The sequence below is a fragment of the Schistocerca serialis genome, chromosome 6, assembly GCF_023864345.2.
Source record: "Schistocerca serialis cubense isolate TAMUIC-IGC-003099 chromosome 6, iqSchSeri2.2, whole genome shotgun sequence".
Taxonomy (NCBI): domain Eukaryota; kingdom Metazoa; phylum Arthropoda; class Insecta; order Orthoptera; family Acrididae; genus Schistocerca; species Schistocerca serialis.
In genome coordinates this window covers 359,255,633-359,280,347 of record NC_064643.1, presented here as the reverse complement: position 1 = coordinate 359,280,347, position 24,715 = coordinate 359,255,633, and the positions used below count along the sequence as shown (strand labels likewise).

General features: G+C 39.2%; 1 protein-coding gene across 2 annotated transcripts in view; it reads right to left on the bottom strand.

Annotated features, from left to right (window-relative positions):
- The window catches only part of LOC126483938 (tRNA selenocysteine 1-associated protein 1), a 62,182-nt gene extending 48,593 nt beyond the window's left edge, over positions 1 to 13,589 (bottom strand). Inside the window, exon 1 of one of the 2 annotated variants that reach the window (XM_050107222.1) lies at positions 13,336 to 13,589. In XM_050107222.1, coding sequence (XP_049963179.1) covers positions 13,336 to 13,383 — 48 coding nt within the window. In that variant the 5' untranslated portion in view covers positions 13,384 to 13,589. The remainder of the gene's footprint in view (positions 1 to 13,335) is intronic. The other variant, XM_050107223.1, reaches the window with a different exon arrangement.
- Positions 13,590 to 24,715: the final 11,126 nt, after the last annotated feature.

Below are 24,715 nucleotides of genomic sequence, written 5' to 3'. Positions count from 1 at the left end.
TGTGTGTGTGTGTGTGTGTGTGTGTGTGTGTGTGTATGAGAGAGAGAGAGAGAGAGAGAGAGAGAGAGAGAGAGAGAGGAGGGAGGGAGGGAGGGAGGGAGGGAGGAGGAGGAGGAGGAGGAGGAGGAGGAGGAGGGGCAGTCTAAACTTGTCTTTACATGTCCTTTGGAAATGAAACAGAGGGAGATGAAGATCATCTCTGCATTCTTCACTTAACATTTGTCTCTGAAGCTTTTTTTGGAGGCTTTCAAAAGATAATATGCAGCTATCTTCAAGAGTGTGCCCATCCAAGTTATTCAATATTTCCATGACACACTCTCACGAGCCAAACAAACGCATAACCATGCATAATGCCCTTATTTCCATACATTCAATTTCATACATTAGTCGTATTTGGTGTGGATCCCACAAACTTGACCAATACTCCTAGAGGATGCAAAATTGATTTGTAAGCAGTCTCCTCTGTAGACCGACAGTAGTATCCTGTCAATAAACCAAAGTCTGCTACTTATCTACAACCATTCCATAGGCACATAAATGGTTACACTCAGGTATATGAATGCGCCAACTGATTCCAAATGTGTCCCACTGATGATGTCATAAGAGACTACTTTTCTGCATTTTGTGAAGTGCATATTTTTACACAACTGAGCATTTAAAACAAGTTGCAATCTTTGCACAGCTTCGAAATCTTATCAAAATCTGACAAAATGTGTTGAAAGAGTTTTGCATGTTTGAATTTAGTTTTAATTTGCTTCACGATAGAGTTTCCAGATTTTAGAGATGCATACACATTTACATTTTGCATTTCATCATTATGTGTGCTCTTAGTCTTGCGTTAACCAATGATAAGCAAGCTAGTTCTGTCAAATAAATGAATCATTTAGTAGATACAAAACATTATTTCAAGGCTTTAATGACTTGTTCTTTTTGTGTAGGTCTTCAAATACCTCATCAGGGTAATTAGGTAGTTTTTTTTCCAGGTAGAACTTCATTATAGATAGCTGCATCACCTGCAAAATGTCTGATGTTAATACTGTGCGCCACATCATTAACATATAATATAACCAACTAAGGTCACAGCACACTTTCCTAGGCATACCTGAAGTTACGTCTTCATCTACTGATTATTCTTTTTCCAAGATACCATCCCGCATTCTCCCTACCAAGAAATCCTCAATGTAGTCACAGATTCTGTGAGATACCTCATACAATCATACTTTTGTTAATAACTGTAATGTGAGGTTCACGGATTTTTTATATAAGTTTTGGTTTTGTTTTGTACCAGATGGTTATTATTAAACTGGTGTTCTGAGTGCTATAGTGTGGGCTGTACACATAGTACGCACTGACACATTGTAGGTATGTTCATTAATTGGTGTACTCGTGGAATTTGCTGGGGGAAAAAAACTGAAGTTCCACCTTCTGCCACTGGATGAGAATATTGTCCTGTAAGCAATCATAACGTGGTGTGGGTGCAGGAAATGAGATGGAACAACCAAACGTATGATAATGATGGTTCTAGCATGTTTATTAGGACATGGTCACAAGCTGCAGTATGTGTTCAGTATGGTCTCCTGGCTCAGCAAACATGCTGCATCTTTCACATGATATAGTACACACTTGCTTACAGCACATACGGTGTAATCAGAGCAATATGTCATCATATACTATCCTTAAGATCAGGAGAAGTCCTGATACATCCCTGATGGACACAATCCTTCAGTAATCCCCACAACCTGAAGTAACATGAAATTGCTTAGAGACAATAAGCTCATTACTGGAGTTTTCCAAAAGTATATCTTCTATCTGGAAAGTGACAGTTGGTGTCATCCCAACTTATGAAAATAGTGGTGTGTGTGTGTTCTTGCAAAGCTGGAATCAAGGGGTAATGGATGTTCCTGCACAACATGTCAAGGAGTACAGGCCCATATTTGACATTCTTTACATTTACAGCACTGTGCTTAATAAAATGTGCCTTGTCTGTGCAAGAATATTCCCTGCCTACATGCCACCCACTTCCATGCATGCCAAAAACAAAGGGCAAAGTCATGGTTTTGTAGCCTACGTTGGAGCTTCATTTGGTGCACATTCTGAATCTTGTAGGGATACCACTGTAAAATGCACTGCAAAGTCTTTTGAACAGTTACTCAGAGGAGAGAGAATTCCTATGACATATCTCCAGCACGTTGCAGAATTTGAGGCATGTGCTACTCGGTCACCTGTAGCTAAATCAACTTAATCAACAACAGACCATGGAAATGGATAGTCTTCCTCTCCCTGCAGCACCACCTAATTCACCTGTTTCTTTGAATTTCATGATCATATTCTTTAGCCCATTTATCGACATGGGGCCTCTTCAAAGATGTTTCTGTTGGCCATATTTCCTCAAGGCTGCATTTTGTACCTTTCTTAACCCTTTGTACCAACAGTCACTTCACAAAAGAAATAAACATACGTTTCCAAGCATCAGACAGCATACTGACATCAAAACTGGGAACATTTCACATTCTGACTGCTTACAGCACCATATTTTCGCTTGACGGCAGAAAGTGGAACTACTAATTTTTTTCAGCGTACTCTTTGAATGCACCAATTAATGAACATATCTACGATGTTTCTGCATCCTGCGATGTATACAGCCCACACTGCACCACTCACAACACCATCAGTTTAATTCCAGCGACCTGGTATTTGAGTGTGTGTGTGTGTGTGTGTGTGGGGGGGGGGGGTATCCACTTTGTCCCCCAACCAAAAACCCCAAACACTCATGGGAGTTCCTTTAGTCATATATTAGTTCTTAGAATATTCTGAATATATGCTTTATGACAAAATGGCTGTTGTGTGCTTACTATGGTTGCAGGAGGTATTTCATGGTAACCGTATTGTGGTTTAAACAGGTTGCTCGAGACTCTCACTTTCATTGTGTCACATATCAAAGCTGACATGTGGTAAGAACTCTTTGGTGTTTCCAGTAAATCCACCAAAAAAACCAGCAGGTTCTTCTTCAAATGATTTAACATTATATGTCAAGGTAATTTTTTATGGAGGCTACAATTACTTGAGGCTGGACTGCATCAATATGTTGAACTTCCCTTGTAGAAAAATGATGTACCCAGAACTCTCTCAATGAAATTAAATTGGGATTTGCCTTTCTCACATTGCCATTCTATTTTATATCGTTCTGCATCACAAGTCTGATGCTATAATCAAATAACACAACAGAATTATATCCACTTATGAACATTAATGTGTACTTGGTTTACTTTCTAAATAGAGTTGCTGTTGTTATTGTCTTCAGTCCTGAGACTGGTTTGATGCAGCTCTCCATGCTACTCTATCCTGTGCAAGCTTCTTCATCTCCCAGTACTTACTGCAACCTACATCCTTCTGAATCTGCTTAGTGTATTCATCTCTTGGTCTCCCTCTACGATTTATACACTCCACGCTGCCCTCCAATGCTAAATTTGTGATCCCTTGATGCCTCAGAACATGTACTACCAACCCGTCCCTTCTTCTTGTAAAGTTGTGCCACAAACTCCTCTTCTCCCCAATTCTATTTCTCTTCTTCAGAAACGCTTTCCTTGCCATTGACAGTCTACATTTTATATCCTCTCTACTTCGACCATCATCAGTTATTTTGCTCCCCAAATAACAAAACTCCTTTACTACTATAAGTATCTCATTTCCCAATCTAATTCCCTCAGCATTACCCGACTTAATTCGACTACAGTCCATTATCCTCGTTTTGCTTTTGTTGATGTTCATCTTATATCCTTCCTTCAAGACACTGTCCATTCCGTTCAACTGCTCTTCCAAGTCCTTTGGCGTCTCTGACAGAATTACAATGTCATCGGCGAACCTCAACGTTTTTATTTCTTCTCCATAGACTTTAATACCTACTCTGAATTTTTCTTTTGTTTCCTTTACTGCTTGCTTAATATAGAGATTGAATAACATCAGGGACAGGCTACAACCCTGTCTCACTCCCTTCCCAACCGCTGCTTCCCTTTCATGCCCCTCGACTCTTACAACTGCCATCTGGTTTCTGTACAAATTGTAAATAGCCTTTCGCTCCCTGTATTTTAGCCCTGCCACCTTTAGAATTTGAAAGAGAGTATTCCAGTCAACATTGTCAAAAGCTTTCTCTAAGTCCACAAATGCTAGAAATGTATGTTTGCCTTTCCTTAATCTATTTTCTAAGATAAGTCGTAGGGTCAGTATTGCCTCACGTGTTCCAACATTTCTGCAGAATCCAAACTGATCTTCACCGAGGTCAGCTTCTACCAGTTTTTCCATTCGTCTGTAAAGAATTCGCAATAGTATTTTGCAGCTGTGACTTATTAAACTAATAGCTCGGCAATTTTCACATCTGTCAACACCTGCTTTCTTTGGGATTGGAATTATTATATTCTTCTTGAAGTCTGAGGGTATTTCACCTGTCTCATACATCTTGTTCACCAGATTAGCGAAATACAGGAAGATCTGCAGCGGATAGGCACTTGGTGCAGGGAGTGGCAACTGACCCTTAACATAGACAAATGTAATGTATTGCGAATACATAGAAAGAAGGATCCTTTATTGTATGATTATATGATAGCGGAACAAACACTGGTAGCAGTTACTTCTGTAAAATATCTGGGAGTATGCGTGCGGAACGATTTGAAGTGGAATGATCATATAAAATTAATTGTTGGTAAGGCGGGTACCAGGTTGAGATTCATTGGGAGAGTGCTTAGAAAATGTAGTCCATCAACAAAGGAGGTGGCTTACAAAACACTCGTTCGACCTATACTTGAGTATTGCTCATCAGTGTGGGATCCCTACCAGGTCGGGTTGACGGAGGAGATAGAGAAGATCCAAAGAAGAGCGGCGCGTTTCGTCACTGGGTTATTTGGTAACCGTGATAGCGTTACGGAGATGTTTAATAAACTCAAGTGGCAGACTCTGCAAGAGAGGCGCTCTGCATCGCGGTGTAGCTTGCTCGTCAGGTTTCGAGAGGGTGCGTTTCTGGATGAGGTATCGAATATATTGCTTCCCCCTACTTATACTTCCCGAGGAGATCACGAATGTAAAATTAGAGAGATTAGAGCGCGCACGGAGGCTTTCAGACAGTCGTTCTTCCCGCGAACCATACGCGACTGGAACAGGAAAGGGAGGTAATGACAGTGGCACGTAAAGTGCCCTCCGCCACACACCGTTGGGTGGCTTGCGGAGTATCAATGTAGATGTAGATGTAGATGTAGATGGTAGAGTTTTGTCAGAACTGGCTCTCCCAAGGCTGTCAGTAGTTCTAATGGAATGTTGTCTACTCCCGGGGCCTTGTTTCGACTTAGGTCTTTCAGTGTTCTTTCAAACTCTTCATGCAGTATCATATCTCCCATTTCATCTTCATCTACATCCTCTTCCATCTCCAAAATATTGTCCTCAAGCACATTGCCCCTGTATAGAACCTCTATATACTCCTTCCACCTTTCTGCTTTCCCTTCTTTGCTTAGAACTGGGTTTCCATCTGAGCTCTTGATATTCATACAAGTGGCTCTCTTTTCTCCAAAGGTCTCTTTAATTTTCCTGTAGGCAGTATCTACCTATCTTACCCCTAGTGAGATAAGCCTCTACACCCTTACATTTGTCCTCCAGCCATCCCTGCTTAGCCATTTTGCACTTCCTGTCAATCTCATTTTTGAGACGTTTGTATTCCCCTTTGCCTGCTTCATTTACTGCGTTTTTATATTTTCTCCTTTCATCAATTAAATTCAATATTTCTTCTGTTACCCAAGGATTTATACTAGCCCTCGTCTTTTTACCTACTTGATCCTCTGCTGCCTTCACTACTCCATCCCTCAGAGCTACCCATTCTTCTTCTACTGTATTTCTTTACCCCATTCCTGTCAATTGTTTCCTTATGCTCTCCCTGAAACTCTGTACAACCTCTGGTTTAGTCAGTTTATCCAGGTCCCATCTCCTTAAATTCCCACCTTTTTGCAGTTTCTTCAGTTTTAATCTACAGATCATAACCAATAGATTGTGGTCAGAGTCCACATCTGCCCCTGGAAATGTCTTACAATTTAAAACCTGGTTCCTAAATCTCTGTCTTGCCATTATATAATCTATCTGGTACCTTCTAGTATCTCCAGGATTCTTCTATGTAAAATAGAGTTAGCAGAATCAAAGACACCTGTTAATCACCAACAGCATAATGATTCTTACGTGATATTAATTCTCTCTAAATGACAGAACCATCCACAAACTATTTTAGAATTATGATAATATTAAAATTTAATCTGTGGCATATACCGAAAACAGTTATACCATTTTCTTCAAAGCACACTTGATTTCCCATTCATCTACAATGAGAATACTAATTTCTATCTATCTAGATATCTTTAATCCAGTCACACAACATCTTGACTGAATATACAATAAACACATAATTCACTGAGTAATGTGTCAGTCTGCATCAAAAGCATTCCAAGAATCAAGAACCATAGAATTCACCCTATCAAACACATACAAACCTTTCTAGAAGTTATGACTGCGCAAATTTGTTTTATCCGGCCACAAAAGGGTGTTAAGTAATCCCTCGGCAAACTGGCATTCAAAACAAAGAGCTGGACTTTGTGGAAATTACAAACTGACTTCAAAATAGCAATAAACTAATCTGTTTGTATCAGATTGGTAACACCGCTGCTACAGCAATCAGATTAACTGCAGCATTCGATAGGGGTTTGCCAGCCCTCAACTTTTAACCTAACACAGAACTCAGGCTGTTACAAGTCAGTCTATCACCACATACTATTTTACAAAACTATTACTGAAAAAAGTCGGTTGTGAGCTCTGCAACATCAATTTACTAATTTATATTTACGTGACAAACCCTATTTTTACGGCTATATTTTAATTTTGACAAATGGATCTATGCAGAAGTTTGTAAAAACGGCGATGATACATCAGTCCATACTAATGTAAAATTGCCACCTTCTGAAGAAGACAAATTTAAATTTGTTGAAACCTAGGTAAAGAATTATTTATCCTTCGCAACTGGTCGGCTGTTTATAATTTTATTACGTGGAACCGTTGCTGTTGTGCAGCTATGTTTAAAATACTGAAAAGAAATTTTGTTACTGTTTGTTCTCTTAGTGGCTGCACATGTATGACTTCACACACCGCTCCATCATTACATTACGAAACAAAACTTATGTCCAGAATCAGTAGGCTCAGTTGATCCACATAATCTAAAGGAGCTAGAAATGTAGTCACAGTTGCATATTACATACAGTCATCATTTCACTGTCACACATTTCAGCATCACTTTGGTCACATAACATGACAGTCAATTTTTCTCCACTAACCAAGTATCATGGAAACTACCTAAAAATCTAATTGTATCAAAAAGCTTTTGCACCATCTTCCTCAGTTCTGTTAACTTGATTTACCTTCTGCTTGTTTACAATTTTGAGACTGCTTCTGAACCCATAAATAAACCTAATGATGAAGTGTGTGCAGAAACTCAGCACACCTTATTGGGGAAGAATTAAGCCCCGTAGAATATTATATTGAAAGTAATCTATCAAATAGTTACTTAACATCCTCAAGTGATGCATTGGAATGGGACACTCAACACAATACACACAACATGCTAGTTAGCATCTAAGGTACTCCTAATTGTTGTTCATTAGTCTATTGCACACACTTAGATGAGCAATCCTGCAGTAAAACCAGTCTTATACAGCTTATCAATAACATTTTCTACAAACCCATCAGTCATACATCTCATAAACAGGGGTATAATTGACTGCCATAAGCTTACATGTGCTATACCAACCAACTTGACAGTTTTGTCCAGCAGTTAACACTGGCATTACCACTAGTAAATTATCAGTCTGAATGAATGGTCAAAAACAAATTATCTAAATTGATAACAATCAATAAACAATAGTAAGTAAATAACAGCATGAACATACATATTTTCTTCATCACTTAAGTCATTATCATCATCTTAATTCATCTAAGGATCATCTTCCAATGATATAGCAATTTTCAAGATAACATAATACAAATTAATAACTCAAAATATACAACACAAATGCTACATAACATGCTTTGTGAGGATATGACAGGTGATCTATGAGAAAAGGACAGGTGGTTGGCTGTGGCCTTTATTAAGGAACCATTTGAGCATTTGCCTTAGTGATTTAGGAAAACCACAGAAAACTCAAATCAGGTTGGCCAGACAGAATAACTCCATCCCCCAACTATAAGTTCAGTGTCTTAACAGCTGCACTGCCTAATTTGGTTCACCTGAACAACCCCTTTAAAAAAAAAAGGGCTCTAAACATAGGAACAGTCTTTCCAACATATAGTTGTACCTAGATATCCCCAACCACTTGACTTGATTTACACTGTATCAAAATATTTTTTTTTCCATTTTCTACTAACATTTTGCTTTACCAATCTATTTTTATTATCGATTAAAATATTCCATGCCTCCCAGCCATTGTAAGCCTACACTCTGCAAGTTACCAAATTACATGTGGATGAGGGTCCATAACATACAAAATAATTTTGTCCAATTTCATTCATGAGTAGTGATTGGGTAAAAAGACTGTCAGCACCTCTTTGCATGAACTCAAATTTTACCTAATTTTGCCAGAAGTATGTTGGTAGAATTATTAAGTTTTCTTGACACATTTTTGGGCTCTCAGAATTCTATGACTAAGGCTCTATGATACACAATGCCTTGTCTGAAATATCTCCCACTGTAGGCTGTTGAGCATTTAACTGTCTGCCAGCAACCCTTGTCCCCTAATTTTTTCTGCTTATTCCCATATTTCAATTTGCATCATACACTTTTTAAATTCTGCTCTATCTATGAACTATCATAAACTGTGCCCTGGTACTTGGATCTCAGCTATCATTCCGTAATTAATCCCACACACTAACAAGCAGTGCCTACAATCTGATGGAGAACATCAAGGAGCTAACTGTATCCACAACAATGTACTCTCCCAGTTATTTAAACCCACATCAGCTGCTGGATGGTTGGTTTTGTTTCAGAACAGAATGGCATCATTTATCTTGTGCTTAAAAGAGATACTCAAGGATGAATTTCTCATCATCTGTAACACATGAAAACTCCAGAGCACTAAGTGTAACTAACGTGTGTGTGTGTGTGTGTGTGTGGACGGCCAGTAAGCATCAATCACAGTGAGTCAGCTGTCGGCCTTTGTTGGTGATGCACCAGGAAATTAGCAGGTAACATATTTAGCTCTTTCTGTTTGTTTTCGTAGTTTAATTCTCACGTAGTAGCAGTAGGGTTGATAATGTGTGTGCGTGCTGTGTGTTGACACAGGAGCAGCTGACCACATTTCGTGAAGACCTGAAGTTGCTTAGGGCCATGATCAGCCATCTGCAGGCTGCTGCCTAGAGATGTGGCAGCAGAGGAAAAAGTTGCACATTTAGTAGATCACCTCATTTGTCATTTGTTACACCCACTGGCCCTGTTGTTGAGGCACCTTGCTGTGAACCCAATGCAAGGTGCACTGCACTGCAGGGCAAGTGGCAGGTTGTAGCGCAGTAACCTCACTCAAAGTGGAGTGCGATATGGAAGCTGGTCATCTGGTCTCGACTATTTGCTTTTTGAGTGGACAGGTGGCTGCTTCTTCGGCAGGGTAGCAGTACACACATGGGAGTGGGGGGAGGGGAGGAGGGGGGGGGGGGGTTACTGGTTATCAGGAACTGCAATGTTAGATGTATTATGGAGGCCATAAGGGGTACAGCGTCCAGGCCAGAAAGAAATCCACCGTGCACTCAGTTTGCCTGCTGGGGGAATCTCATCCAAGATGTGCAAGAGGTACTGCCTGTAGCTATTGAGGATGCAGGGTGCAGTTGTCTGCAACTTCATCGACATCTACATCTACATGGATACTCTGCAAATCACATTTAAGTGCCTGGCAGAGGGTTCATCGAACCACCTTCAGAATTCTCTATTATTCCAATCTCGTATAGCGCACGGAAAGAATGAACACTTGTATCTTTCCATACGAGCTCTGATTTCCCTTATTTTATCGTGGTGATCATTACTCCCTATATAGGTCGCTGTCAACAAAATATTTTCGCATTCGGAGGAGGAAGTTGGTGATTGGAATTTCGTGAGAAGATTCCGCCGCAAGGAAATATGCCTTTCTTTTATGATTTCCAGCCCAGATCTTGTATCTTGTCTGTGACACTCTCTTCCATATTTCGCGATAATACAAAATGTGCTGCCTTTGTTTGAACTGTACTCCATCAGTCCTATCTGGTAAGGATCCCAAACCGTGCAGCAGTACTCTAAAGCAGGACGGACAAGCGTAGTGTAGGCAGTCTCCTTAGTAGATCTGTTACATTTTCTAAGTGTCCTGCCAATATAACGCAGCCTTTGGTTAGCCTTCCCCCACACCATTTTCTGTGTGTTTTTTTCCAATTTAAGTTGTTCGTAATTGTAATACCTAGGTATTTAGTTGAATTTATGGGTTTTAGATTAGACTGATTTATCGTGTAGGCCTAACCGAAGTTCAACGAGTTCCTTTAAGCACTCATGTGGATGACCTCACACTTTTCATTATTTAGGGTCACAACTGCCACTTTTTGCACCATTCAGAAATTTTTTCTAAATTATTTTGCAGTTTGTTTTGATCTTCTGATGACTTTATTAGTCAATAAACGACAGCGTCATCTGCAAACAACCGAAGACGACTGCTCAGATTGTCTCCCAAATCTTTTATATAGATAAGGAACAGCAAAGGGCCTATAACACTACCTTGGGGTTCAAATGGCTCTGAGCACTATGGGACTTAACGTCTGAGGTCATCAGTCCCCTAAAACTTAGAACTACTTAAACCTAAGGACATCACACACATCCATGCCTGAGGTAGGATTCGAACCTGCGACCGTAGCAGTTGCGCGGTTCCAGACAGTAGCGCCCAGAACTGCTCAGCCACTCTGGCCGGCTACCTTGGGGAACGCCTGAAATCACTTCTGTTTTACTCGATGGCTTTCCATCAATTACTATGAACTGTGACCTCTCTGACAGGAAATCGCAAATCCAGTCACATAACTGAGAAGATATTCCATAAGCACGCAATTTCACTACGAGCCGCTTGTGTGGTACAGTGTCAAAAGCGCTCCGGAAATCCACGAATAGGAAATCGATCTGAAATCCCTTGTCAATAGCACTCAGCACTTCATGTGAATAAAGAGATGGTTGTGTTTCACAGGAATGATGTTTTCTAAACCCATATTGACTGTGTGTCAATAGACTGTTTCCTTCGAGGTAATTCATAATGTTCTAACACAATATATGTTCTAAAATCCTGCTTCATGTTGACGTTAATGATGTGGGCCTGTATTTTAGTGGATTATTCCTACTACCTTTCTTGAATATTGGTGTGAGCCCTAATAAAGCAGATTTACTTGTTCATGCACAGCACACTGATCCAAAATCACTCGAAAGGTCATCAAATCAAAATTAGTCTGCACCATGTAAAAAGTTCAAATTGTCTACAGGTACAAATAACACAAACTATCATCAACCTAGCTGTTCCAAGTCACCCACAGCTAAAAAGAACTCTCAAAGCCTAACAAAAATCCCTCTTTCAGAAGTGTGATAATTCTTCATCAGAAGATGAACTTGATGTAATGAAACTGCCAGAGACTCTGGAAACTGACGAATGTGACTCTGGTTCTTCAGACAATCCTGTTGAAAGATTTGCTGCTCACTAAGTGCGAGTGTCACGATTTTTTTATGAAATGGCTTTGTTATGTTGAAAGTAGTTGGCAAAGGGGGAAGCAAACTTGTTACCTTTGTGTTATTCAAAAAGTTGCAACAAAGGAAAAGGTAGTTGAAACAACGACGCTTCCCTCCACTGCCTCAATGAAAACTACATTTGTTCCAAAAGAACATGTTATATTCACTGCCCCACTATGTGATAAAGACCAGCAAGCTGCCTCCATTAGAGCTACAGGCTTATTGGTATAGAACTCTGTATACATTTGCAGAGAGGATTTAAGTAAAAGAATTTTAATGTTTTTTGTAGTGTTTTAAATGAAGGATTACTGTTTTATATATACAGCATTGTGTGTTTCGCCAATAAATAGTTTATCCACATTTTACAAAAGTCCGGTTTTCAATGGGGATCACCGAGATCGCTTTACAGGGGTGATACTCATACTGCATTACACTGACATTTACCTGCACATGTTTAAATTATAACAAATCTGAGGGGTCAGTGTAACCCCATGTCATGAGGTAACATTTTTTTCCCGCTACTAACATATGAAAAATATAACATGCGCAGTGCAATATGTACTTCTACAGAAATAATGTACAATAATAAAAATCAATATGAACAAAAACTGATATATACAAGTGATATACTACACAAACATCAAAAAAGCGGTCAATCTTACTCCAGATGATGGCAATGTGAGATAGCCATCATCTATAGAATAAGTACACTTAAAAACTGTTAGCCATCATCTATAGAATAAGTACACTTAAAAACTGTACCTGTACCAGGTATGACCGGTAGAAAAGCAACTAAGATATGAAATACAGCAAAACCCATTCTTGAGACTAAAAGTAAAGATGTCCACTACCCAAAGATTGGTTTAAACAGCACAGTGCTTTATTAGGCACAGTCCTATTGGATGTGGTACCCCTTTGCCTTTCTTCTGACCTCTGAACTCAATTAGGCAGCCAGTTGAAAGACATCAGTTGAATGTGGTGCAACACCAAATTTCTCAGATCACTGTAGGGCTCTATCCCAGTGTGGTGAAAGGAGTAATAAGCAACAGGAGAAAATCTGTGGACCCAATGGGGATCGAACCATGGCAGATTCGTAAACGGATACTTAACCAATGGTGCCACAGACCCAGACGACAATTTTTATGGCCAACAGAACTGGAGAATTAGGCAATGTTTGGGGTATTTACGGATGACGTATGTTTATTCGAGAAACTGTGAATTGAGGCTAGAAGTTCCCTCTCTCACACACACGCAATGTCCGTCATGGCAGGACCAACATTAAATATCACCTGCTACGAGCCACTTATCAATGAAAGCTTTTAATGTACCACAAAACTCATTCATTCGTGAACAATACGATAGTTAGTACAAGTACAGTCAAAGGAAATATATCTTCACAAGTTCCCCACTACAGATGCGCCAGTAAAATTCAGTTCTCCAAGTCTCGTATATTCAATGTTTATATAGGTATAAAATTCGACATTACTATATTATAGCGTACCTGCGTCGTCAAAGTATGTGCAAGAGGAGAAAAAAAGATTACTACTTACACTTCCCATCCATAGCTGACATAATACCAAGCCTGAGTTTGTTGTCATGACGCTTCTAAAACACAATCAAAACTCACTGTTTACACTTAGACAAAACACAATAGCAAAGTTCAGTTCCTACCACTGATGTCCCCATTCACGTCGTCTAAGATCTCACTACAATTTCCCTCCAAAGATCTCCAAACTCATCAAATAAATTTTGTGTCTCTGAAAAGTCTGGCAGTCGCGAAACTCTGCCTCGTTTCTGTTACTCCCAGCAATACAAGCGCCCCAAGTGGCCAGCAAGCGAAAATTCTGGATACGATATCGGATGAGTGCAAATACTGAAGTTTATATCGATTTGTAACATAGTTTTTACAGTAGCGAGTGTCCGCAATGCCATAAAAATCGACCTACATTTTTGATCGTTTAGTTTCCTAAAGACCATGAGATTAACAGCACGTTGCATTAAAGGATAATTTACAATTCTCTTGCAACGTACAGACATTCACTGAGAATTTCCTTTAATAATGAAAGCATATTAGCAAACAGCAGAAGATCTGATCTATTACAGAAAAGGTGTCGTATGCCTATACGAAAGGAAGTGTTTTTCTCACTAAATTTTGAATCAAATCAGTTAATGGGGAACGGAAACCTATATGGAATTAATACCTACATTATTTAACGTATCAAATAAGTCATCAGAGCTGTAGCTTCAGGGAAAACCACAGAGACGTGATCATCAATCCTCAGAAACAATAAAAACGTTCCCCAACACAGGACAAACCAAATGCAAGATTGATGATAAATATGAGCCACAAATGGCAAGAATATACAACACATTTGCTTATGAAGCAAAAGTTATTACATTTACGGAAATATTCGTATATTAGAAAATCGAGTGAAGTATAAGAATTGATCAATCACTGAACTCCATAAAAAATTTACATCACAAAGAAATTGCCTACGATAACAGTAACCGACGACAACAGAAATATATGCTTCTCACAAACAAAACGTATTTACAGTCTCTTGCTTTCAGCAGAATAAATAGCAAATAAAGACATATTCTAAAGAATTTCTTCATGAATGAGCTGCAGCTTATATCACTGAATAAATGTGATTCGGACGTTTTTACGTGTCTTTCACGTTAATACATGTCTCTCGGTAACCTACTAACACATGGAATATGACAACTATTCTATCAATTAAGTAGAAAATAATTTGAAAAAACATTATCCTTACGATGCATATGACTGTCTGCTTTCTCAATTTTCATCGCTTGGAGCGATAGTGTCGCTCCCACTTTCAAACTTTAACAACTTTCGCAGCAGGGAGTGTCGTGGCAGTATTTTTTAGACTGCGGTTTCAATAATTTAACCTCCTCGGCGTCTGGTGGTCTGTCTGCGTTGATCACTTGCGAATACAGCCGAGATTCAAATGACGATTAATCCTGGTTCACTTATGCAACTAATTTGGTGGCTTTCTGTAGTGGCATCGTAAGCTACGGTTCACACAGGACGCCGCGAATTCTATGGAGTTGCATAGTTGAAATCATATGGGCGGGTACGAAAGTTATAGTGCAGGGTATGGTATTAGAGCTGTAACAAGAGTTAAATACAAATGCTGAATAAAAAGCGATGGTTGTCAAAACAGCAGTGCATGAAGTTTTCAATGAGTATTGAGTAGAAAGCTATCGAAAGATTTCTCAAAAACTCAAAGAAGTTCTCCTCATATTGAAAGGCTCTCGATGGCAACAAACTTAGCGTCCAGACACTCATATACGATACAAGAACTGACACTGAGAGCAGCGAAATAAAAGTTGAAATGCTTAACTCCGTTTGTAAACTATTTTTTACAAAAAAGATCCGGGAGAACAGCTCCAGTTTAAGCCTCACACGACTACTAAGGCGAGTAATAATTCACTGGGAACCAGAACTACACTGACAAAAATACAGAAGTTGTTTGGGGTTTTTTTCTGCGTAATTTAGTTTGATACTCTCATAGTCAATTGTTCCCTTATGCTCTTCCTGAAATTCTGTACAATCTCTGGTTTAGTCAGTTTATCCAGGTCCCATCTCCTTAAATTCCCATCTTTTTGCAGTTTCTTCCGTTTTAATCTGTAGACCATAACCAAAAGATTGTGGTCAGAGTCCACATCTGCCCCTGGAAATGTCTTACAATTTAAAACCTGGTTCCTAAATCTCTGTCTTACCATTATATAATCTGTCTGATACCTTGTAGTATCTCCATGATTCTTCCATGTAAAATAGAGTTAGCAGATTCAAAAACACCTGTTAATCACCAACAGTATAATGATTCTTACGCGATATTAATTCTCTCTAAATGACAGAACCATCCACAAACCTGGTTCCTAAATACCTGTCTTACGATTATATAATCTATCTGAAACCTGTCAGTATCTCCATGCTTCTTCCATGTATACAACACCCTTTTATGATTCTTGAACCACGTGTTAGCTATGATTAAGTTGTGCTCTGTACAAAATTCTTCTTTCCTCTTTCATTTCTTCCCCCAATCCATATTCACCTACTACGTTTCCTTCTCTTCAATTTCCTACTATCGAATTCCAGTCACCCAAGACTATTAAATTTTCTTCTTCTTTCACTATCTGAATAATTTCTATTATCTCATCATATTTTTCTTCAATTTCTTCGTCATCTGCAGAGCTAGTTGGCATATAGACTTGTACTACTGTCGTAGGCGTGGGCTTCGTGTCTATCTTGGCAACAATAATGCGTTCACTATGTTGTTTGTAGTAGCTTTTTTTTTATTCATTATTAAACCTACTCCTGCATTACCCCTATTTGATTTTGGTTTTATAACCCTGTATTCACCTGATCAAAAGTCTTGCTCCTCCTGCCACCGAACTTCGCTAGTTCCCACTATATCTAACTTTAACCTATCCATTTCCCTTTTTAAATTTTCTAACCTACCTGTCAAATTAAGGGACCTGACATTCCACGCTCCGATCCGTACAACGCCAGTTTTCTTTCTCCTAATAACGACATCCTCCTGAGTAGTCCCCACCCGGAGATCCGAATGGGGGATTATTTTACCTCAGGAATATTTCACCCAAGAGGACGCAACCATTATTTATACATACAGTAAAGCTGGGGGAAAGAAATACAAAAGAAGAAGAAGAATGGGCAGCTTTGAGGGATGAAGTAGTGAAGGCAGCAGACGATTGAGTAGGTAAAAAGACGAGGGCAAGTAGAAATCCTTGGGTGACAGAAGAAATACTCAATTTAATTGATGAAAGGAGGAAACATAAAAATACAGTAAATGAAGCAGGCAAAAAGGAATACAAACGTCTCAAAAATGAGATGGACAGGAAGTGCAAAATGGCTAAGCAGAGACGGCTAGAGGACAAATGTAAGGGGTAAAATAGATACCGCCTACAGGAAAATTAAAGAGACCTTTGGAGAAAAGAGAACCACTTGTATGAATACCAAGAGCTCAGATGGAAACCCAGTTCTAAGCAAAGAAGGGAAAGCAGAAAGGTGGAAGGAGTATATAGAGGGACTATACAAGGGCGATGTACTTGAGGGCAATGTTATAGAAAGGGAAGAGGATGTAGATGAAGATGAAATGGGAGTTATGATACTGTGTGAAGAATTTGATAGAGTACTGAAAGACCTAAGTCGAAACAAGGCCCCAGGAATAGATAACATTCCATTAGAACTACTGACAGCCTTGGGAGAGCCTGTCCTGACAAAACTCTACCATCTGGTGAGCAAAATGTATGAGACAGACGAAATACCCTCAGACTTCAAGAAGAATATAATAATTCCAATACCAATGAAAGCAGGCGTTGATAGATGTGAAAATTACTGAACTATCAGTTTAATAAGTCACAGCTGCAAAATACTCAAAATACTAACGCGAATTCTTTACAGACGGTTGGAAAAACTGGTAGAAACCGACCTCGGCGAAGATCAGTTTGGATTCCAGAGAAATATGGGAACACGTGAGGCAATACTGACCCTATGACTTATCTTAGAAGCTAGATTAAGAGACTGATGACCATAGATGTTAAGTCCCATAGTGCTCAGAGCCATTTGAGCTAGATTAAGAAAAGGCAAACCTACGTTTCTTGCATTTGCAGACTTGGAGAAAGCTTTTGATAAAGTTGACTAGAATACTCTCTTTCAAATTCTGAAAGTGGCAGGGGTAAACTACAGGGAGTGAAAGGCTATTTACAATTTGTACAGAAACCAGATGGCAGTTATAAGAGTCGAGGGACATGAAAAGGGAAGCAGTGGTTGGGAAGGGATTGAGACAGGGTTGTAGCCTCTTGACGATGTTATTCAATCTGTATATTGAGCAAGCAGTAAAGGATAAAAAAAGAAAAATTCGGAGTAGGTATTAAGATCCATGGAGAAGTAAAAACATGAGGTTCGCTGATGACATCGTAATTCTGTCAGAGACAGCAAAGGACCTGGAAGAGCAGTTGAACGGAATGGACAGTGTCTTGACTGCATGGTATAAGATGAACATCAACAAAAGCAAAAAGAGGATAATGGAATGTAGTCGAATTAAGTCGGGTGATGCTGAGGGAAATAGATTGGGAAATGAGACACTTAAAGTAGTAAAGGAGTTTTGCTATTTGGGGAGCAAAATAACGGCCGATGGTCAAAGTAGAGAGGATATAATGGCAATGGCAAGGAAAACGTTTCTGAAGAAGTATAGATTTTAGTGTCAGGAAGTCGTTTCTGAAAGTATTTGTATGGAGTGTAGCCATGTATGGAAGTGAAACATGGACGATAAATAGCTTGGGCAAGAAGAGAATAGAAGCTTTTGAAATTTGGTGCTACAGAAGAATGCTGAAGATTAAATGGGTAGAGCACATAACTAATGAGGAGGTATTGAATAGAATTGGGGAGAAGAGGAGTTTGTGGCACAACTTGACAAGAAGAAGGGATCGGTTGGTAGGACATGTCCTGAGGCATCAACGTATCACAAATTTAGCATTGGAGGCCAGCGTGGAGGGTAAAAATCGTAGAGGGAGACCAAGAGAGGAGGAGGAGGAGGAGGAGATTAGTGTTTAACGTCCCGTCGACAACGAGGTTATTAGAGACGGAGTGCAAGCTCGAGTTAGGGAAGGATGGGGAAGGAAATCGGCCGTGCCCTTTCAAAGGAACCATCCCGGGATTTGCCTGAAGCGATTTAGCGAAATCATAGAAAACCTAAATCAGGATGGCCGGAGACGGGAGACCAAGAGATCAATACACTAAGCAGATTCAGAAGGATGTAGGTTGCAGTAGGTACTGAGAGATGAAGGAGCTTGCACAGGGTAGATTAGCATGGAAAGCTGCATCAAACCAGTCTCAGGACTGAAGACCACAACAACAACAACACTCCCGTAGTCTCCAATGGCCAGTTATACAGTAACAATGCAGTTCTGAGTTAGTTGGCTTGTTACCCTGACTACCATTTTTCGCACGAAAATATGTTCACGATAGTGGAAGGGTCTGTGTTATCCAATCAGCAAAACTTATAACACAAAACACAGTGTAATGCAACAATTCTCAGACGAAACCTGTGATTGTTTATCACAGTGTGTTCCATCAGTGTACACAGGAGTATGTAACAAATCCAGAATTTTTGCCTTACAGGTATCGTTCAAGACATCGACAAACATGATTATGGCAGAATGTACAGTAATGCACGATCAGCTATAATACGTACTCAATAGTCCAAAGAGTTTTACATGTTGTTTCCATAATTGTGAAAATCCTAACAAGTAGACCTATGTAAGTATCAAACAGCTACAGCGTCTTCCCTTGCAAGTGGCAGATCATAAAGGGAATGCCCACACAGGCGATGGAGGCCAAGCAGCTGCACAGTCCTGGGACAGAACTGTAGACTACCAGGTTAGGAGGTTAGCAATGGATCAAGTGGTCCCATTGAGAGCCCATTGGTTAGAAGACAGCAGCATCAGACCCAAGATAAATAGCAGGGCCGCAGCTAGCAGTGGGAGAGTCCGGAGGCAGATGCTAGTTGATTCATCCTGACTTGTAAAGTGGGGTAGGTACCTCTTTGGAGCTGCTTTGTTCCGACTGTATATTTCCGTAGATAAATGAGTTGTAATTATGTAGTCTTGACTCATCGCTGTTTTGCCAAGGCATCGACTCCCACCACATAGGCCACAATGGAGCCATAAATTTGACATGAAGAAATCAGGTTATCAACACCACAACGGCTCTGTCTTTCTACTGGATCGGTAATATTACATCTCTGGTCTCCCTGCTGGGCCATGCAATGTGGTGGCTACCCGACAGTGTGGAGACAGTACTTGTTGTATGAGAATGTCATCCTAATGTAATTTTGTCTAGCTGGCCCTGGTCTGACCTCCTTTGCCAGTTCTGAAAACTGCTGCAAGTAAAACAAGGCTTTCTGCTTACTGTCCTGACACCATCATCTGCAGTTTCCTCTGATATTGTGGATACAAGGTGTCTAACATTTCCTGAACATCGGGAATTTCATTTCTCAAAGATTGGATGCAGGACTGGGACATGCCGTAATGTCAAAAACTACCTTCATGGATTTGAAATTTGATAAAATGTTAATCTCTGATACTTAAATTGATTTTTAATTTTGTCATTCCCTTTTATTAGTTCATTTGTGCAAGTTTTATATTCATTTGAAATTTGATAAAATGTTAATCTCTGATATTTAAATTGTTTTCAGTTTTGTCATTCCCTTTTATTAGTTCATTTGTGCAAGTTTTATATTAGTCATACATAAATACATATTGGCCATTATTATGTACTTGATTTTCATTTTAGCAACCCACTCTTACCAATTAAGGCATGGACAAAAACTAATAAAAATAGAAAAAACAAAAAAAATTAAAAAGACACATATAGAGCACATACGTGTGTTCATTAGAGAGCCATCTTCCCACTGGAAATTTCATTTCATTGAAAAACTATGACTGAAAAGAAAAACAACAAAATGGAATTACTTAGCTTTCAAGTGTATGAACGCTTAATAGTGCCTAAAACTGAAAAACTAGATGCTTTGTGACATCAGAATTTCATGCTTGACAGCTTATGTAATTTTATGTTTTCATTTGAAGTAGATGTTTTTGAGTTATAAGCATTGGAGGTGGCTTTTTAGCTAAGCTGGTAAAAATGAACGAATTTTAGAGAAACTACTGCCCTGATTTTGTAATTTAAATGGATCATTCGTTGGGAAATTTTGTGCCCTTTCATTTTGGTACACATACCATTTTCAGTAGGTTGCATAGTTTCCAAGTAATAGGCGAAAACCTGAAAAAGAGCCAAAATTTATTGTTTTTTTTGCCACAAAAAGCTGTGCTGACAGTTCTGTTGGTCGAAAATTTGGATTCAACATGCTGTCAAGTATATACACAAAATAAAAAATAAAATCTACTACCTCATTTCTTGCATCAAAAGTAGGCTGAGCACCTGAAAAGAATAGAATGTGGAACACATGGGAACAGAGCATAGAAAGCATAAATGTGTGTAGACAACTTGATGTTCAGAATACAGACAATGGTTGTCATCATGGCTGGATTGCCAAAGAAGTTATGTTATTGTTAGAAAATTATAAAAATAACATGAGTTCAGAGTAGAGGTAAAAGATTCTGCTTGTTTTTATTTGTGTGATGAAGAATAAATTCTACATAATAAACAGTCTCCGGTTTAGCTGCATGTTTGAACAGCTTATTAATGTAAATGTCCAAGATGTTGAATGACGTATTAGTTAATTTATTTCGTATTTCCTTCAAGACACAAGTACTTTACACAGGGAGACCATAACTGGATAATTTCCAGTAAAGAAGAATGCAGGGAGAATAAAATGAGAGAACGAAATCAAATTTAAGAGAATTGTTATATGCTGCGAACAGTCAGGATGATACGCGTTTTAGAGGGGCAAGGAGAAGCACCATGGCAGACCATGCAGCTGGATGTGGTGTGCAACTAATAGTGAACGTGACAAACGTAATATATTTATATGGATGAACAACAGAAGAAATTACAAGAACACCAGGAAGCTGCCTTCAGTATCAAAGAGAACACTATGCCACATAACAGCAACAGTTTCAAAATAGCAAGACATAAGTCTGTAAAAAACATAAATCAGAGTTTTGTAATGCTATGCTTCAACAGAATATTTGATTGGAACAGTCATGTTTTTGTAGAGTGGAATATTGCAATACCATATGGAGTGAAATGTGTTAGAACTGTAGTTATGTATTTATCCAGTTGTTGAGATTAAACTGTTACAAAATTGTTCATCATGGCTGAAACTAGATTAATATTACATACCGTAGCATGCATCTCTCAGAGTAGTGAACTGGTAATAATGAAGGTGCTAGAAGAATTAATGGAAAAACAGAGGCATTAATGGAAAGAAGAGAGGAGGAAATAGAGGTAAAATGAGACACACAACAGAAAAATTGGAGAAGAAATGGAAGGAAGCACTTAGAGAACTGATAAAAGGACAGTAGCAAGAATAGGTCGAAATAAAATTACTTGAAGAAATTTTGTTGTCATTATATAGTGAGAGAGAAGAGGGCATAGCTGGGTATGAGAATTCAGAAACTGACAATCAAGAAAGAACTTATGAAGTGAATGCAGCGAAAAAAATGGTTCAAATGGCTCTGAGCACTATGGGACTCAACATTTGAGGTCATCAGTCCCGAAGAGCTTAGAACTACTTAAACCTAAATAACCTAAAGACATCACACACATCCATGCCCGAGGCAGGATTCGAACCTGCGACCATAACAGTCGCGAGGTTCCGGACTAAAGAGTCTAGAACCTCTTGGCCACCAAGGCCAGCGAATGCAGCGACACAAAAACAATACAAACCTGAAAAGGCTGCAGATTGGAGCAAAAAAGTTCGAGAGAGTACAGATTTAGTTCAAGTGGATTGGGTTCGAAAGAAAAGAGCGATGTACAAGTAGCAGATAATGTATACCATAGAGGCTTTGGCAATAGTGAAGCAATATTTGAATTGTATATTAGGAGCAGGGACGGCGAATGAACATCGAGTGAACGCTAATTTAGACGAAAATGCAGTGAAATTTCAGAGAGCCAAAACAAAGGAAAACGACACGCCAAAAGAGAAGAAAAATGCAGAGGACACAGAGACATTTATGACGATTTAATGCACTACAGTACAAAAAAAAAAAAAAAAAATCATATGAGATACAGACCTTTGCGACAAAATTCATGAGAAGAAGACAGCAGAGAATGACAGCAAAATTGAAGAGAATGGATCAAAATAACAGAGAAAGAAATTAGACACGGAAAGGCCCAGTGAAGACAGAAGAGGCAGTTGAGACATGAGGAACAAACCAGAAAATCTGCAACTATTACATAAACATTGGACATGTGCTATGGAAGAAGAGAGGGAACATACTTTTAAGGGGTGAAAAACGATGGCAGAAAGAAGAAGGAAGAGACTGCAAGCTTCATTACACTGTAATGACAACCAAGACACAGTTGTGTTTAACAAATATTTTAGAAGCGTCAATGAATATTAATTTTCAAAATGTTGTATGTGAGTGAATAGTTAGGCATAACTAGTTTTGCTCTGAGATTTCAACACATCAGGAGCTACCGACAAAAACGAGAACAAGGTCATCAACACTGTGCAAGTGTATTGTAGGGCTGTCGTCTTTCACCAAGTAGCAAGCTGAGCCAAGTCCATACATCAAAACTGTGGAGATGGAGGATGCGTCTGCTCGCCCAAGACAGCAGCTATACTTGGGAGTCACCTTGCACAACTCTGTGCATGCATGGGGCCCAGTGCTACCACCACAACCATCAGCAGCAGCGACGAACTCCACCTGGCTAAGTCAAGTCAGCAGCCCTTGTGTGCCAATGCGGCCATGTGCACTGAAGCTCAGGCACGCAAATTCGTGATGCGCCGCACCTCGACAGGCCACAAGTTGTACAAACGTATTTCCATAAATATGAATTTCCGCTGCTCTGAAGATGGCGACAAGTGAAATTATTTGTACTAGAGTTGTGCATCTTGTATGAAATTAGTTTACAGTGCTGTTAACAAAGAGAAAACAGATCGACAAGTGTTAGCTACTGAAATTGATATCTCACAGGAACTGTTTGGGGGCCTTCAATACACAAATAAGGACGACTTCACGTTCGAAAATCATTTTTACATTAGCAAAATCAATTTCTAAAATATTTTTGAGCTACATTTCTGTCTGTGTACAAATTTCTGAAGTAAATATGTGAGGTGAGATGCTATGACAGCTCACATTAAATTAGAAGTAAACTCACAGTATGTGGCTAATGGAAGCACTCCAATACACATATCGCATTCCAAAGAATACTATTTCTAATTTTATCAGTGTAATACCATGTACAGTACACTTAATGGGCATCGGAAACTAAGTTTTTTTCCCAGCAATGCTGTTTTGTTTTTATTTTTGGTTATAGCAAGGTTTTTCTAAGTTATAGGTGCTGTAAATATAATGCTACTGAATTTCACAACCAAACTTTGTATTACTGTGCAGAATAGACATTGATCAGAGATTGGACCACTTCAAACACTGTTGACTTTACAGAGGACTTTATTAGGGCTCAAGAGTAGCTATAAATCTTTGAAGCTATAAATAACTTTCCATTTCACCGTAATATTTACAATTAGAGACTAAAGCAGAAAATTATTGCTATTATACTGAAATAAAAAATAGCTCCTCACTATTGCCTGTTCTGCCGTATGGTAATACTGCAAAAACCCCAACAAATGTACAATTTCAGTTGCAATAAGTCTAGAATCGATTTTGTCACCTCAAACGATGGTGGATTACATTATTACAAATAAAGGACAATAAGGAATTGCTGAATGTTAGAATGAGATACCTACCACACAGTTTAAGAACATTTCCCACATTCCAAAGTATTTATTTGCTTAGGTGAGACAAAGTCCATTATCGTTGCATGACACTAACTTTTCATGTATATAAACAAGTGAATCAATGAATAAAATGTTATCGGTTTTCCAACCGCGTCAATTGCTTAAAACTACCCGAGCTTTCAGCCAAGCACTCCTTGGCCATTGTCAAGTGTTATGATTGCCAGTGGGCTGTTGGTGCGCCCTAATATGCGCTAGCTGCCAGCTGTGACGTCACTGGTGCCCATGACATTGCCATATATGGGCATGTTTTGAGTCGGCGTTCGATGTGCTCTCTTCAACCGTGCGATCGCTGGATCACACGCAGCGCTGACCTGCAAGACACCGTCTCTATTCAGGGTGTTTGTGGTAATTTTTATTTCAATAGCTTCCTTTATTAAACTGTCCCAGAAGCCGTTAGTGCGAACCACGACAGAGGTATCGTCAAATTGTATGTCGTGACCATTTTCTAACGCATGCT